The sequence below is a fragment of the Gorilla gorilla genome, chromosome 1 (assembly GCF_029281585.2).
Source record: "Gorilla gorilla gorilla isolate KB3781 chromosome 1, NHGRI_mGorGor1-v2.1_pri, whole genome shotgun sequence".
Classification (NCBI taxonomy): Eukaryota; Metazoa; Chordata; class Mammalia; order Primates; family Hominidae; genus Gorilla; species Gorilla gorilla.
The window spans coordinates 8,501,641-8,515,215 of record NC_073224.2 but is presented as its reverse complement, the minus strand read 5'-3'; the positions used below and the strand labels follow the sequence as shown (position 1 = coordinate 8,515,215).

The window sequence follows — 13,575 nt, the reverse complement described above, 5'->3', positions numbered from 1 at the left end:
AGGATATCCAATAGCCAGCAGAATCAGATGACTGACGACTTCAGATATTGAAATTACCAGAGATTAGAAAGTAAATGTCTAATATATTTGTGTAAATCAGCGATTTAGCTTGATAAGAAACTGTAAATGTTAAAGGAAAAATCAAGCAGATTTGAAAAAATTTCTAAAAATGAAAAATTAAATAAAAACTAAAACTCAATGGGTATAAAAATTCAATGGAGCAATGAGAGTGAATCACAGCTACATGCAACAATATGAATGAATGTCAGAACATATTATTAAACCAGTCGGGCGTGGTGGCTCACGCCTGTAATCCCAGCACTTTGGGAGGCTGAGGCGGCGAATCATGAGGTCAGGAGATCGAGACCATCCTGGCTAACAAGGTGAAACCCTGTCTCTACTAAAAATACAAAAAATTAGCCCGGCGTGGTGGCGGGCGACTGTAGTTCCAGCTACTCGGGAGGCTGAGGCAGGAGAATGGCGTGAACCTGGGAGGCGGAGCTTGCTGTGAGCCGAGATCGCACCACTGCACTCCAGCCTGGGCGACAGAGCAAAACTCTGTCTCAAAAAAAAAAAAAAAAAAAAAATATTAAACAATAAAAGCATCCAGGCACGGTGCCTCACGCCTATAATCTCAGCATTGTGGGAGGCCAAGGCAGGTGCATCACCTGAGGTCTGGAGTTCAAGACTAGCCTGGCCAACATGGTGAATCCCCATCTCTACTAATAATACCAAAAAAAATCAGCTGGGCATGGTGGCGCATGCCTGTAATCTCAGCTACTTGGGAGGCTGAAGCAGGAGAATCGCTTGAACCTGGGAGAAGGAGGTTGCAGTGAACCAAGACCACGGCATTGCACTCCAGCCTGGGCAACAAGAGTGAAACTCTGACACAATAAATAAATAATAATAATAAAAATAAAAGCAGCAGAAAATACACGCAAAATGACATTTATATAAGGTTAAAAAGACATGCAGAACTAAGCAAAATATTGCTTAAGGATGCAAACATGACAAAACTATGAAAAAAACAAAGAAAAAATAAACACAGAATCCACAGTGGATTTGAGAGGGAAAGCGGAAGAATATACGAGGGACTCTGAAGTAGTGGTAATGTTCTTTCTCTAGAACTTGGTGCTGAGTACACAGGTATTCACTGCACCGTGATCTTCTCTAGCTTATATTCTTTTGCACCCACTCACCAAATAAATTATTTTGTACCTACTTAATACTCAACAAAAACAAACTCAAAGGATAAGTAAAAAAGTAAACTAGAAAGCCTCCAAAATTTATTCAGAATGCAGCACAGAGGGATGAGTAGTTTTAAATTATAGATAATATAAGGAAGATCTAAGATATGCCTAATCAGAATCCCCCCAAAAATACAGTACTAATAGGAAGAAGCAATATATTTCCCAGATTTATAGACACACCGATTCCCTGAGTCAGGAAGTCCAATGAATCCTAGGCACTACCAAAAAAGAGAAATGACTCAACAACAGTAGTAGAAACCAGAATTCTGGAATATCTTCAGAAGTCTAACCAAAAGTAACTGCCAACATAATTATATATTACTGAAAGGATCCTTAACAAATACGAAATGTGTTTTTAGACAAAAAAGTTTGCTTAAAGGAAATGTTAAAGGATTCAAGAAGGCTTCAGGTAGAATAGAGATCAGATAGAAGGCCTGAGAGGCAGCAAGAATGATGATGTCAAAGTACTGGTACATACACAGAAAAAAATCTAAACACTGACTACACAACAATAATGGCTGTGTGGAGTTTAAATAAACCATACAGTCTTCTTACTGCCTGAGAGAATAAAGATACATTGGTATATTTTAGACTTTGTTACATATCCATGTTGAAAACGTATACAGGGCTCGGCACAGTGGCTCACGCCTGTAATCCCAGCACTTTGGGAGGCCTAGGCAGGTGGATCACCTGAGGTCAGGAATTCAAGATCAGCCCAACCAGTATGGTGAAACCCCATCTTTACTAAAAATACAAAAATCAGTCAGGCATGGCAGTATGTGCCTGTAGTCCCAGCTACTCAGGAGGCTGAGAAAGGAGAATTGCTTGAACCCAGGAGGCGGAGGTTGCAGTAAGCAGAGATTGCACCACTGCACTCCAGCGCGGGTGACAGAGCAAGACTCTGTCTCAAATAAAAGGGAAAAGACACGTGCAAGAAGGCATACTGTATATCAACAGTATTCTGTTGCGGTTTTTTGGGTTTTTTGCTTTTTTTTTTTGACAGGGTCTCACTCTGTCACCCAGGCTGGAGTGCAGTGGCATTATCAGAGCTCAATGCAGCCTCAATCTCCTGGGCTCTAGCAATCCTCTCGTCTCGTGCCACCATGCCTGGCTAATTTTTTTTTTTTAGTAGAAATGAGGTCTCACTATGTTGCCCATGATGGTCTTGAACTCCTGGGTTCCAGCAATCCTCCTGCCTCGGCCTCCCAAAGTGCTGGGATTACAGGTGTGAGACACCTATCAATAGTATCAATAGGCTGGGCGCGGTGGCTCACGCCTGTAATCCCAGCACTTTGGGAGGCCGAGGAGGGCGGATCACGAGGTCAGGAGATCAAGACCATCCTGGATAACACGGTGAAACCCTGTCTCTACTAAAAATACAAAAAAAATAGCCGGGCATGGTGGCAGGCGCCTGTAGTCCCAGCTACTCGGGAGGCTGAGGCAGGAGAATGGCATGAACCCGGGAGGCGGAGTTTGCAGTGAGCCGAGATTGTGCCACTGCACTCTAGCCTGGGCGACAAAGCGAGACTCTGAGTCAAAAAAAAAAAAAAAAAAAAAAAGTATCAATAGTATTCTTAATAGCCTATCAATAGTATTCTTAATAGCCAAATACTAAATACAACCAAAGGAGAATGAAGAAGTTATTTAATCAAATAGTACCAAAAAAAAAAAAAAAAAGATAGGCTGGGCACGGTGGCCCATGCCTGTAATCCCAGCACTTTGGGAGGCCGAGGTGGGCAGATCACCTGAGGTCAGGAGTTTGAGACCAGCCTGACTAACATGGTGAAACCCCATCTTTACTAAAAATACAAAAATTAGCTGGGCATGGTGACATGCGTCTGTAATCCCAGCTACTCAGGAGGCTGAGGCATGAGAACTGCTTGAACCTAGGAGTCAAGGGTTGCAGTGGGCCAAAATTGTGCCACTGCACTCCAGCCTAGGTGACAGCAAGACTCTGTCCCAAAAATAAATACATAAATACATAAAATAATTATAATAACTGAAACAATGTGATATAGGCTAGTAATGGACAAACAGGTTAACAAAACAGATAAAATAATGTAGACACAGAATCACTAAGTTCAGCAGATGATAAAAAGCTATTTGGATATTTCAATTCAGAGCGGACATGTGGACTCTTCAATCAACGTTTCTGGTATAATGTGCTACTCATCTGCAGCAAAGACACTACACACGGGTAGAGTGAAGTGGTGGAAGTGACACATTACTTTACATTCCTCCCCTAGTATCTAGCAAATGAAATGCGTCCGTGCGTGCGTGCGTGTGTGTGTGTGTGTGTGTGTGCGTAGCACACAGGAGCAGGTACAGAAGAAAGAAGGTGAGTTCACAAAATCCAGAGAATTCTAACATCCTTCAGTGTGTGTGGGGTGAAGTCAAATGAAGGGGGAAATAGATAACCCCAGGAAAACTCCAGGTCTGGAAGTCCCTAACTACATACTATGCCACAGGACCTGAGCAGAGGGCCATGTTTCAGGGAACTGTGCTGCTGTTTTGGGAGAAAGGTGAAGGCCCAAAGGCGTAGAATATAAATCTGGCAAAAGAGAGATCCGAGGTACAAGTCATTACCGTTTCTCAGCACTCCCCCTCCTATCTATTGAGTACAGAAAGGACTACATTCAGTTCCAACACCCAGCCCAAGCCATTCTCATAGAAGAGAATCAATACTATCAAACTGAAACCTGTGGTAAAATAACAGGATAACAGCCACTTCTAACAGATGTGTTTAACTTTAAAAAATTTATAAAGAAATATTTACATTAAAAGAACTATTATAAATTTAACAATTCCTTTCCTTTCAGTTTTCTTATGAAATTAACTATTTCTAAAAATTAGCATTTCATACAATAGTCTCTATGAATTCTTCCATCTGTTTATCCTTAAACAGAGATGTCTGAAATATTCACAAAACATTAGTGCCGTTTATTTTTGTGTGATGCAAATTTGTGATTTGCTCATTTCAGTATGGCTTGGATTTCTTATAAAATCAATAATTAAAGAATTTTAAAACATATATATATATAAAATAAAAATGCAACTTTAAAAATACAGTACATATTTATGTAGCCTTAGGATGGGAACAAGGCAAAAATCAACCTAACGTTCTTTCTTGTCATTCTTATTCTCTCCACATCTTAGTCCCCTCCCCCAAAAAAAGTATGTGAAAAAAACATTTTAAAGATTCACTCAAAAAATTAAAATATATGAGTTATCATTTTCTGTTCAGGCTATAAATGCTATCTCCTAGACAAAAACTTGATAGACTGCCTCAAAAACTTAATCACATATGTCACCATTAAGTCACAAAACCTAAAAAGTTATGTTTGAGATTTCCAAGTCATCAAAAGTAGAAGTTTGCTTTTTATTATCCAAAACAGATCCAAAAGTCTAACCTAATATAAAGGGTGTGTGCATCAATAGGAAACTATGACCATTAGCCTCCAATACAAAACCCTCATGAGGGTCCTATACTCAAGCCTTAGTTGCTCTTATATACACAAATTGACCCTATTCATCTCCTAAGTAGCTTAGTACCAAAAAAATTTTTAGAGAAACAGATGGAAAAGGCCAGAATCACATTGTTATTATGTTGTTTTCCCCTCTGACAGCCTTTTATATAGCTTGATAAAACTAGTTTAATGATGAACTGAAGTTAACACATTTTTCCTACTAAACTTAAAACCAAAGTAAGTCAACCAGAACCAAAACCTTCAGAATTCCATGCAGTAGCTTTTTACAAAGTGTATTCAGAAGAGTGCTAATGGATAATGAGCAAAAAAGTTCCATGATCCCTATATTTCAATCAAAATCATCTCAATACAATTTTGGAAAGATTTTCACAAAATCCAAAGTCCAAAGGATAACACACAATAAGCATTTTTTGGAAAATGAAATATAGTAAATGTTCTATTTCTTAGGCTGGGTGAGTTTTGTTATGTTGTTTGAATGCAAAACAAAGATGATATAGAAGTACTAGCTCTAAGAGAATAAAGCCACAGTATTTAAACTGTGGCCAGACATGATGGCTCATGCCTGTACACCCAGCACTCTGGGAAGCTCAGGCGGAAGGATCTCTTAAGACCAGGAGTTGTAGGTTGCGGTAAGCTATGATCAGGCCACTGCACTCCAGCCTGGGCAAGATCCTGTTTCTAAAAATATAAAAAATAAACCTAATGTGGTTTGTATAACTGTCCCCTCCCAATCTCATACTGAAATGTGATCCCCAGTGTTGGAGGTGGGGCCTGGTAGGAGGTGTCTGGGTCATGGGAGAGGACCCCTCATGAATGGGTTGGTGTCCTCTCCACGGTAATGAATTCACATGAGATCTGGCTGTTTAAAGCCAGGCATGGTGGCTCCCAGCACTTTGGGAGGCTGAGGCAGGCAGACTGACTGAGCCCAGGAATTCGACACCAGCCTGGGCCACATGGCGAAATCTCATCTCTACAAAAAATAATTAGCCAGGTGTGGTGGCGCATGCCTGTAGTCCCAGCTACTGGGATTGCTTGAGCCTGGGAGGTCAAGGTTGCAGTGAGCCATAACTGCACCAATGAATTCTAGCCTAGGCGACAGTGAGACCCTGTCTTTAAAAAAAAAAAAAAAAAAAAGAGGCCCGGTACTTCTTCACTCCCCACTCTCATCATGTGAGTATCCTGCTCTCCCTTTGCCTTCTGACATGATTGGAAGCTTCCTGAGACCCTCACCAGAAGGTAGGCAGCTGCTGGTGTCATGCCTGCACAGCCTGCAGAACCATGAGGCAAAATAAACCTCTTTTCTTCATAAATTATCCAGTTTCGCATATTCCTTTATAGCAACACAGGCTAACGTATTTCTAATTCAAACTTTGAATCCAGGTTCTAGCACTTAATAATACATGTAACATTGTGCTTTACTATATTCTGTCTTCCTCCCTTTCATATCCAAGCTTCTAGAAAAGAGGAGTACTTATTTCTCCAGACTTCATCATGGTGCCTAGCACAAAGGAGTTCAAAAAAATGTTTAATAAAGTTTTTCAAATTTAACAGCCTTTGAATCTATAGGGCAAAATTGGTTTTAAGACTTTTCCAATTTAAGCACACTACAGAGAACATCGAAACACTCTATTATTAGAAATAGGGGCCAGGCGCAGTGGCTCACACCTGTCATCCCAGCACTTCGGAAAGCTGAGGTGGGTGGATCACCTGAGGTCAGGAGTTCAAGACCAGCCTCACTAACAGGGTGAAATCCCGTCTCTACTAAATACAGAAAACTAACCAGGTGTGGTGGCGCATGCCTATAATCCCAGCTACTTTGGGAGGCTGAGGCAGGAGAATCACTTGAACCCGGGAGGCGGAGACTGCAGTCAGCCGAGACTGCACCATTGCACTCCAGCCTGGGCAACAAGAGCGAAACCCCGTTTCAAAACAAACAAGTCTCAAAACAAACAAAAGTGTATGGCCGGGCCGCAGTGGCACACGCCTGTAATCCCAGCACTTTGGGAGGCTGAGGCGGGCAGATCACGAGGTCAGGAGATCGAGACCATCCTGGCTAACAAGGTGAAATCCCGTCTCTACTAAAAATACAGAAACAAAATTAGCAGGGCGTGGTGACGGGAACCTGTAGTCCCAGCTACTCGGGAGGCTGAGGAGGGAGAATGGCGTGAATCCGGGAGGCAGAGCTTGCAGTGAGCTGAGATCGTGCCACTGCACTCCAGCCTGGGTGACAGAGCGAGACTCTGTCTCAAAAAAAAAAAAAAAAAAAAAAAAAAGAAATAGGCCAGGCACTGTGGCTCACACCTGTCATCTCAGCACTTTGGGAGGCCAAGGCGGGAGAATGGCTGAGGTCAGGAGTTCGTTAGAGACCAGTCTGGCCAACATGGTGAAACCCCGTCTCTACTAAAAATAAGAAATTTAGCAGCCAGCCACGGTTGCATATGCTTGTAATCCCGACTACTTGGGAAGCTGAGGCATGGGAATCGCTTGAACCCGGGAGGTGGAGGTAGCTGTGAGCTGAGATGGTGCCACTACACTCCAGCCTCAGCAACAGAGCCTGACTGTCTCAAAAAGAAAAACTATATTATTAGAAAGACTATCTCATATAAAGGTATATGAAAACACAAACACATGAAACATCTACGTTCAGTACTGTACAAAATTAAATAGAATCCCAGCCTTTTATGACACGCCAGCACTGGCAACCTATAAAAAGTAATTTACTAAGTTTCGATTCCTTTCCAAAGGCTAAATAGGCAGAGCAGGAACGTTCTACCGGCTTTGAATGAAGATACTGTTCATGGCCGGGCGCGGTAGCTTAAGCCTGTAATCCCAGTACTTTGGGAGGCCAAGGCTGGCGGATCACAAGGTCAAGAGACCCAGACCATCCTGGCCAACATGGTGAAACCCCGTCTCTACTAAAAATACAAAAATTAGCTGGGCGCGGTAGCGCGCGCTGTAGTCCCAGCTACTTGGGAGGCTGAGGCAGGAGAATCGCTTGAACCTGGGAGGCAGAGGTTGCAATAAGCCAAGATCGCGCCACTGCACTCCAGCCTAGCGACAGAGCAAGACTCCGCCACCAAAAAATTAATTATTAATTAATTTAATTAAATACTGTTCGGCCGGGTGCGGTGGCTCACGCCTGTAATCCCAAGGCAGGTGGATCACGAGCTCAGGAGATGGAGACCATCCTGGCTAACACGGTGAAACCCCATCTCTACTAAAAATACAAAAAAAATTAGCCGGGCATGGTGGTGGGCACCTGTAGTCCCAGCTACTGGGGAGGCTGAGGCAGGAGAATGGCATGAACCCGGGAGGCGGACCTGGCAGTGAGCCGACATTGCGCCACTGCACTGTAGCCTGGGCGACAGAGCGAGACTCCGTCTCAAAAAAAAACAAACAAACAAAAATTACTTCTGCTTGCCTGTCTTCTCCACTACACTATGAATTCCTAAAAGGCAAAAATCACCAAATCTTATTCCTGGGCATTCGACAAGGTCACAGTGCCTTTGGACTAACAGGTCCTAAATGTAATAAATTAGGATAACAGGATACTGTATAGCAGGATATTATTAGGATACTAGCAGAGACAAGAAATAGGCATGTTAAACAATAAAATCAATTTTTTAAAACTCAAGATTGGGCCCAATTATTTTCAAGTATACACTGGTTCAGTATTAAGCAAAACAAAATTCTTAAAATTACTAGGCCAGATACTAAAAACAGAATACTATAAATCAGTTTTCTGGGTGAAATACACAAATTCCTGCAGTAACTGAATTCCACCACAGAAAATGGAACTCTAATCTAGTTCAACAATTATATTGCAACATGTACCAAGCAAACATTTCTATAAACCACTTTGTATGCAATGGTACTTTTTTTCTTTTTGACTAATAAAAAGATGAATTGTCATTTAAATGTAAACTACCAGTGGACCCAGAAACTTCAAGCCTTTCAGATATTTCTTTCCAACTTAATTCAAACATTTTAAAATCACAAACTACTTTTAAAACACCGTGTTAGTAAAAATGCAAGGTCAAGAAGATAACCTTCTTCCTGACTTTAACGAGTTTACAATCTAGAAAAGGAGATACATAGTCAATTATCAGAGTATCAGACACAAAGAATAAATGCTACTACAATAGAGGTACATATGCCGTGAGATCCCAGTAAAAAAGTGGGATAAGGGGAAATAAAAGAGTACAGTGGGCTGGGTGTGGTGGTTCACGCCTGTAATCCCAGCACTTTGGTTGGCCGAGGTGGGCAGATCGTCTGAGCTCAGGAGTTCGAGATCACCCTGGGCAACATGGTGAAACCTCGTCTCTACTAAAATACAAAAAATTAGCCGAGTGTGGCGGCGCGTTCCTGTAGTCCCAGCTACTCGGGAGGCTGAGGCACAAGAATCGCTTGAGCCCTGGAGGCGAAGGTTGCAGTGAGCCAAGATCACGCCATTGCACTCTAGCTTGGGCTACAAAGTGAGACTCCGTCTCAAAAAAATAAAAATAAAAATAAAAATAAAAATACAGTGAAAACATTGGATTTAGAAGGAGGACCTGAAATTTGAGAATTTAAAAAAGGAAAGATGGCACTCCAGGATGAAGGACATGAGCAAAGAAACATCAGAGTGGAAACATCTCTTCCACAGAATGAGTCCAGGATTGATGACGATTCTGGAATAGCAAAAGCATAAAATTTGTTAACATATGAGGATAGATAGTACCATATACTTATTGTAGAGACCTTTGAGCTAACCGAGGGAAGTTACACTTCATTCTGGGAAGAAAGAAAAGTCCCTGAAAATATTAAAGGTAGGCGTGAAAGACACAACGTTTTGCTTCCTCTTAAAATATATCTGTACCAGCCGGGCGCGGTGGCTCACGCCTGTAATCCCAGCACTCTGGGAGGCCAAGGCGGGCGGATCACGAGGTCAGAAGTTCAACACCAGCCTGGCCAATATGGTGAAACCCCGTCTCTACTAAAAATACAAAAATTAGCCGGGTGTGGTGGCGTGCGCCTGTAATCCCAGCTACTCAGGAGGCTGAGGCAGGAGAATCGCTTGAACCTGGGAGACGGAGGTTGCAGTGAGCCAAGATTGTGCCACTGCACTCCAGCCTGGGCAACAGCGCAAGACCCCGTCTCAAAAAAAAAAAAAAAAAAAAGATGTATCTGTACCTATGAAAAAGGAGAAGCATAAAAAGAAAAAAAAAAGTCTCAAAACTGATGTATAACGATCTTTTTTATTTATTTTAGCAACAGGGTCTCGCTCTGTCACACAGGCTGGAGTGCAGCGGCGCGATCCTAGCTCACTGCAACCCTCGAACTCTCAGTTTGAGGCTGAAGCTCAAACGTTTCCCCCGCCTCAGCCTCCCAAGTAGGCGCGCGACTAGAGGCGCCACCAATGCCCGGTTGACATGATGTTTTAAAAAATTTTTTAAGATAATTATTGTTGTTTGCAAACTCGTGACAGCTTGGTAGTATGTTACTGAAGGATCAGGATCCAAAAATCACAGTACAGAGACAACGTAGACTTCCCACAGCGCATGGCACACTTGAAACATCCCTTCAAGTATTAACCTTAACTGGGCTTGTCATCCCAGGTCAAATCCTCCGAAATAAGTAAACCACTCTAATTTCTTCTCTCCTAAGAGACTCTATCAGTGAAAGCTCACAAAAAAAAACAGTTAAAAAAAAAAAGGGGGTCTCGCCATGTTGCTCAGGCTGGTCTCAAACTCCTGGGCTCAAGCGATCCTCCCGCCTCAGCCTCTCAAAGTGCTGGGATTACAGACAGGAGCCACTGCGCCCAGCCAAAGGCAGTTCTTAAAATCTACAGGTTCTTTAGGATATTCTGAGAATAAATATCGTTTAGGATTTCCCCAAAGGATTTACGTTTTGTTCTATGAAGAACCCAGTTCTTCCAAAAATTTCTACAACTGACGATTTGGAAATAAAAATAACGCTCATCTCATAAAACTTTGCACACAGATAGTATGAACCTCGTAAGCTTTGAGAACAAAATTTCCCCATCTCTCAAAACAAAACACCCAAACCAAAACAGTCAACCAGTGGCAAAAGAAACCGTCCTGTTTCCCAGGTGGGAAAAAGGAAGGCAAAGCACCCCAAGATGTGCTTTTATTTTAAATCTCCTTGATCTGACCAATCGGGTGAGCTAGAACCTCACGGCTGAGCCCCGAGTCCAACTTCTTCCCCGCCAGGACTACTCACTGTGGCCAGGCCCAAGCGCATGTGGAACACACGCCAACACAGGACAGGCTCAGCACGCCGGCCACTTTCCTCGGGGAAAGGCCCGCCAACGAGTCCATCGCGTGGGAGAACAGTGGGAAAGGGTCGCGGCCCCGGCCGTCCGTAAAGGGACCCGACTGCCGGCGCAGGACGCGAACCACCAGCGCCGCTCCGCCGCCATGTGCCACCGCTCCTCCGGTCCGAGATTATGTAACGAAGCCCGGCGCCCGCGAACCTGCCGTACCCGCCACCGCCAGCGCTCGCCCCCTCGAGCCCCATCCGTTGGCCCCGCGCACGCCGGGCCTAGGCCCGGCGCTCGCGGGGCAGAAGCCCCGCCGCCGCCGCCGCCGCCGCCGCGGGTCCAGGCCGCGCGACCCGCCCTCCGCCGCGCGGGCCCAACCCCCTCCCTCCCTTCCCCCTACCTGAACAGGGCGGGTGAGCGCGCCGCCGCGGGCCGAGTCCACCGGGTAGCCAGGCCAGGCGCGAGCTCCTCCCGTGCGGGTCCGTCACAGCATCTCCCGGGAGACGTGGCCGCCACGGGCCGGGCTCACACCCCTCCGCCCGGCTGAAGCCGCTCCTCTGCGCTCCGGCCGCCGCCTGCGACCTCCCCGGCCACCTCAGAGCCACACGCCCCCGAGAGTGCCTTCGCGGGCTGTAGGCCTGCAGACCGCTCAGCGGCTAAAACGCAGTCGGTGCTCCCGCCGCGCTTCTGGGTCCTTCCCCTTGCAACGCTGCCTGCTCGCCTCGGACACCGCCGGCCCCGCTCTGCGCATTACCCTGCGCCGACAAAACCGAGTTCCACACGCCCCGGAAGGGAGGGAGCAGAGGAAAGGGCGGAGAGGGAGGGGAGAACCGGCGGGAGATCGCGGCTGCAGGGACCAGAGTTCTCGCGATGGTTCCGCGCTCTAGCGCCGGCTCCGCGGGAATTTTCAAACTCTCGGTGAAAGAAGGAGGTGGGAGGGAAAGGGAGGAAAGAGAAGCAGGGCCTGGAAGGGCGGATCATTTACAAAAAATCGGGTCTCTCCGCCTCCGAGGAGCTGGTGGGGAGAAAGACTACGAGTCCCACAGTGCCTTGCGCGTGAAGCCGCCCTGGCGGCCCCGGCGGCGCGCCCCGTGCGCAGTTGGGAGTGGTAGTCTTCGCTGGGGGTCGCGCCGGGCTCTGCCAGCCGGCTGCTGAGATTGCAGGCGGACTCTCTTGTCACGTAATCGTGTGGCCCTGCCAGCTGGGGGCCGAGTGATAATCTTTCTCCCATAATTGGCAGCTTGCATTCTGTATTTTCTGTTCTGTGCTCCTGTTCTTTTTTTCTTTTTCTTTTTTTTGGAGACGGAGTCTTGCTCTGTTGCCCAGGCTGGAGTGCAGTGGCACGATCTTGGCTCACTACAACCTGTGCTCCCGCTTTTCATGCCAAAGGTGGGCTCCCAGACTTCTGGGGAAACGCTTTTTCCACGGTGCTGTTTTTTCTAGCATCCTCCTGTGCTTTCATGGCCAAAAATGCTCGCGCAGCCTAGCCTAATCTTTTTAGTCAAAATTTTACCCCAAATCACTGTTATCTTTTTGGTCACCGCGGGTTTTCACTGTGGAATTTCTTATTTCTTGTTAGTATCTTCCTTTGAAGCAAATCCCAGCGCCAAACATGTTTCAAACAGATAGGGAACGTATCCTTAATACTAAGTAGTAAGTAAAAGGATTATAACATGAGGTAGAGTAGGGATTTTAACAAGATGCTCTTTTATCAGGAAAGTTTCTACTTTTCTGTTACCTTTCATATGTGCTTTTTAAATTTTTTTATTTTTGAGACAGTGTCTCGCTCTGTCGCCCAGGCTGGAGTGCAGTGGTGTAATCAAGGCTCACAGCAGCCTCGAACTCGTGGGCTCAAATGATCCTCCTACCTCAGCCCTCCAAGTAGCTGGGACTATGGGCATGGACCACCATGCGCCACTACGTCCCATTAATTTTTTTATTTTATTTATTTATTTATTTATTTGAGACGGAGTCTCGCTCTGTCACCAGGCTGGAGTGCAGTGGCACAATCTCGGCTAACTGCAACGTCCGCCTCCCAGGTTCAAGAGGTTCTCCTGTCTCAGCCTCCAGAGTAGCTAGGACTACAGGTGTGCGCCACCATGCCCAGCTGATTTTTGTATTTTTAGTAGAGACAGGGTTTCACCATGTTGGCCAGGATGGTCTTGAACTCTTGACCTCGTGATCCACCTGCCTCAGCCTCCCAAAGTGCTGGGATTATAGGCGTGAGCCACTGCGCCCAGCCTTATTTTTTATTTTTTGTAGAGACTGTCTCACTGTGTTACCCAAGCTGGTCTCTACTCCTGGGCTCAAGAGATCCTCCTGCCTCAGCCTCTCAACGTGCTGGGATTACAGACATGAGCCACCATGCCCAGCCTATTTTTATTTTTGTAGAGACTGTGTCTTGCTGTGTTGCTCAGACTGGAGTGCATGGCTATTCGCAGGCACTATGGCCTCATCAGTGCCACTGCTGCCTCCAACTTCTAGGCTCAAGCTATCCTCCCACCTCAGCTTCCCGAGCAGCTGGGACTACAGGCATGGATATCATGCCTGGCCCATATTCTTTCAGAGATAATGC

At 45.4% G+C, this 13,575-nt stretch overlaps 1 protein-coding gene across 4 annotated transcripts in view; it reads right to left on the bottom strand.

Moving 5' to 3' along the window:
• AHCTF1 (AT-hook containing transcription factor 1) overlaps positions 1-11,798 on the bottom strand; it is a 93,012-nt gene extending 81,214 nt beyond the window's left edge. The window contains exon 1 of one of the 4 annotated variants that reach the window (XR_008674870.2): positions 10,961-11,193. Coding sequence is in view for 2 of the 4 variants with exons in the window: in XM_019032555.4 (XP_018888100.4) it covers positions 10,961-11,058 (98 nt within the window). In the remaining 2 variants the exon portion in view is untranslated. Of the gene's footprint in view, positions 1-10,960; positions 11,255-11,400 lie in introns of those variants that run through there. The other 3 variants (XM_019032568.4, XM_019032555.4, XM_019032576.4) reach the window with 3 other exon arrangements.
• Between the last annotated feature and the right edge of the window lie 1,777 nt (positions 11,799-13,575).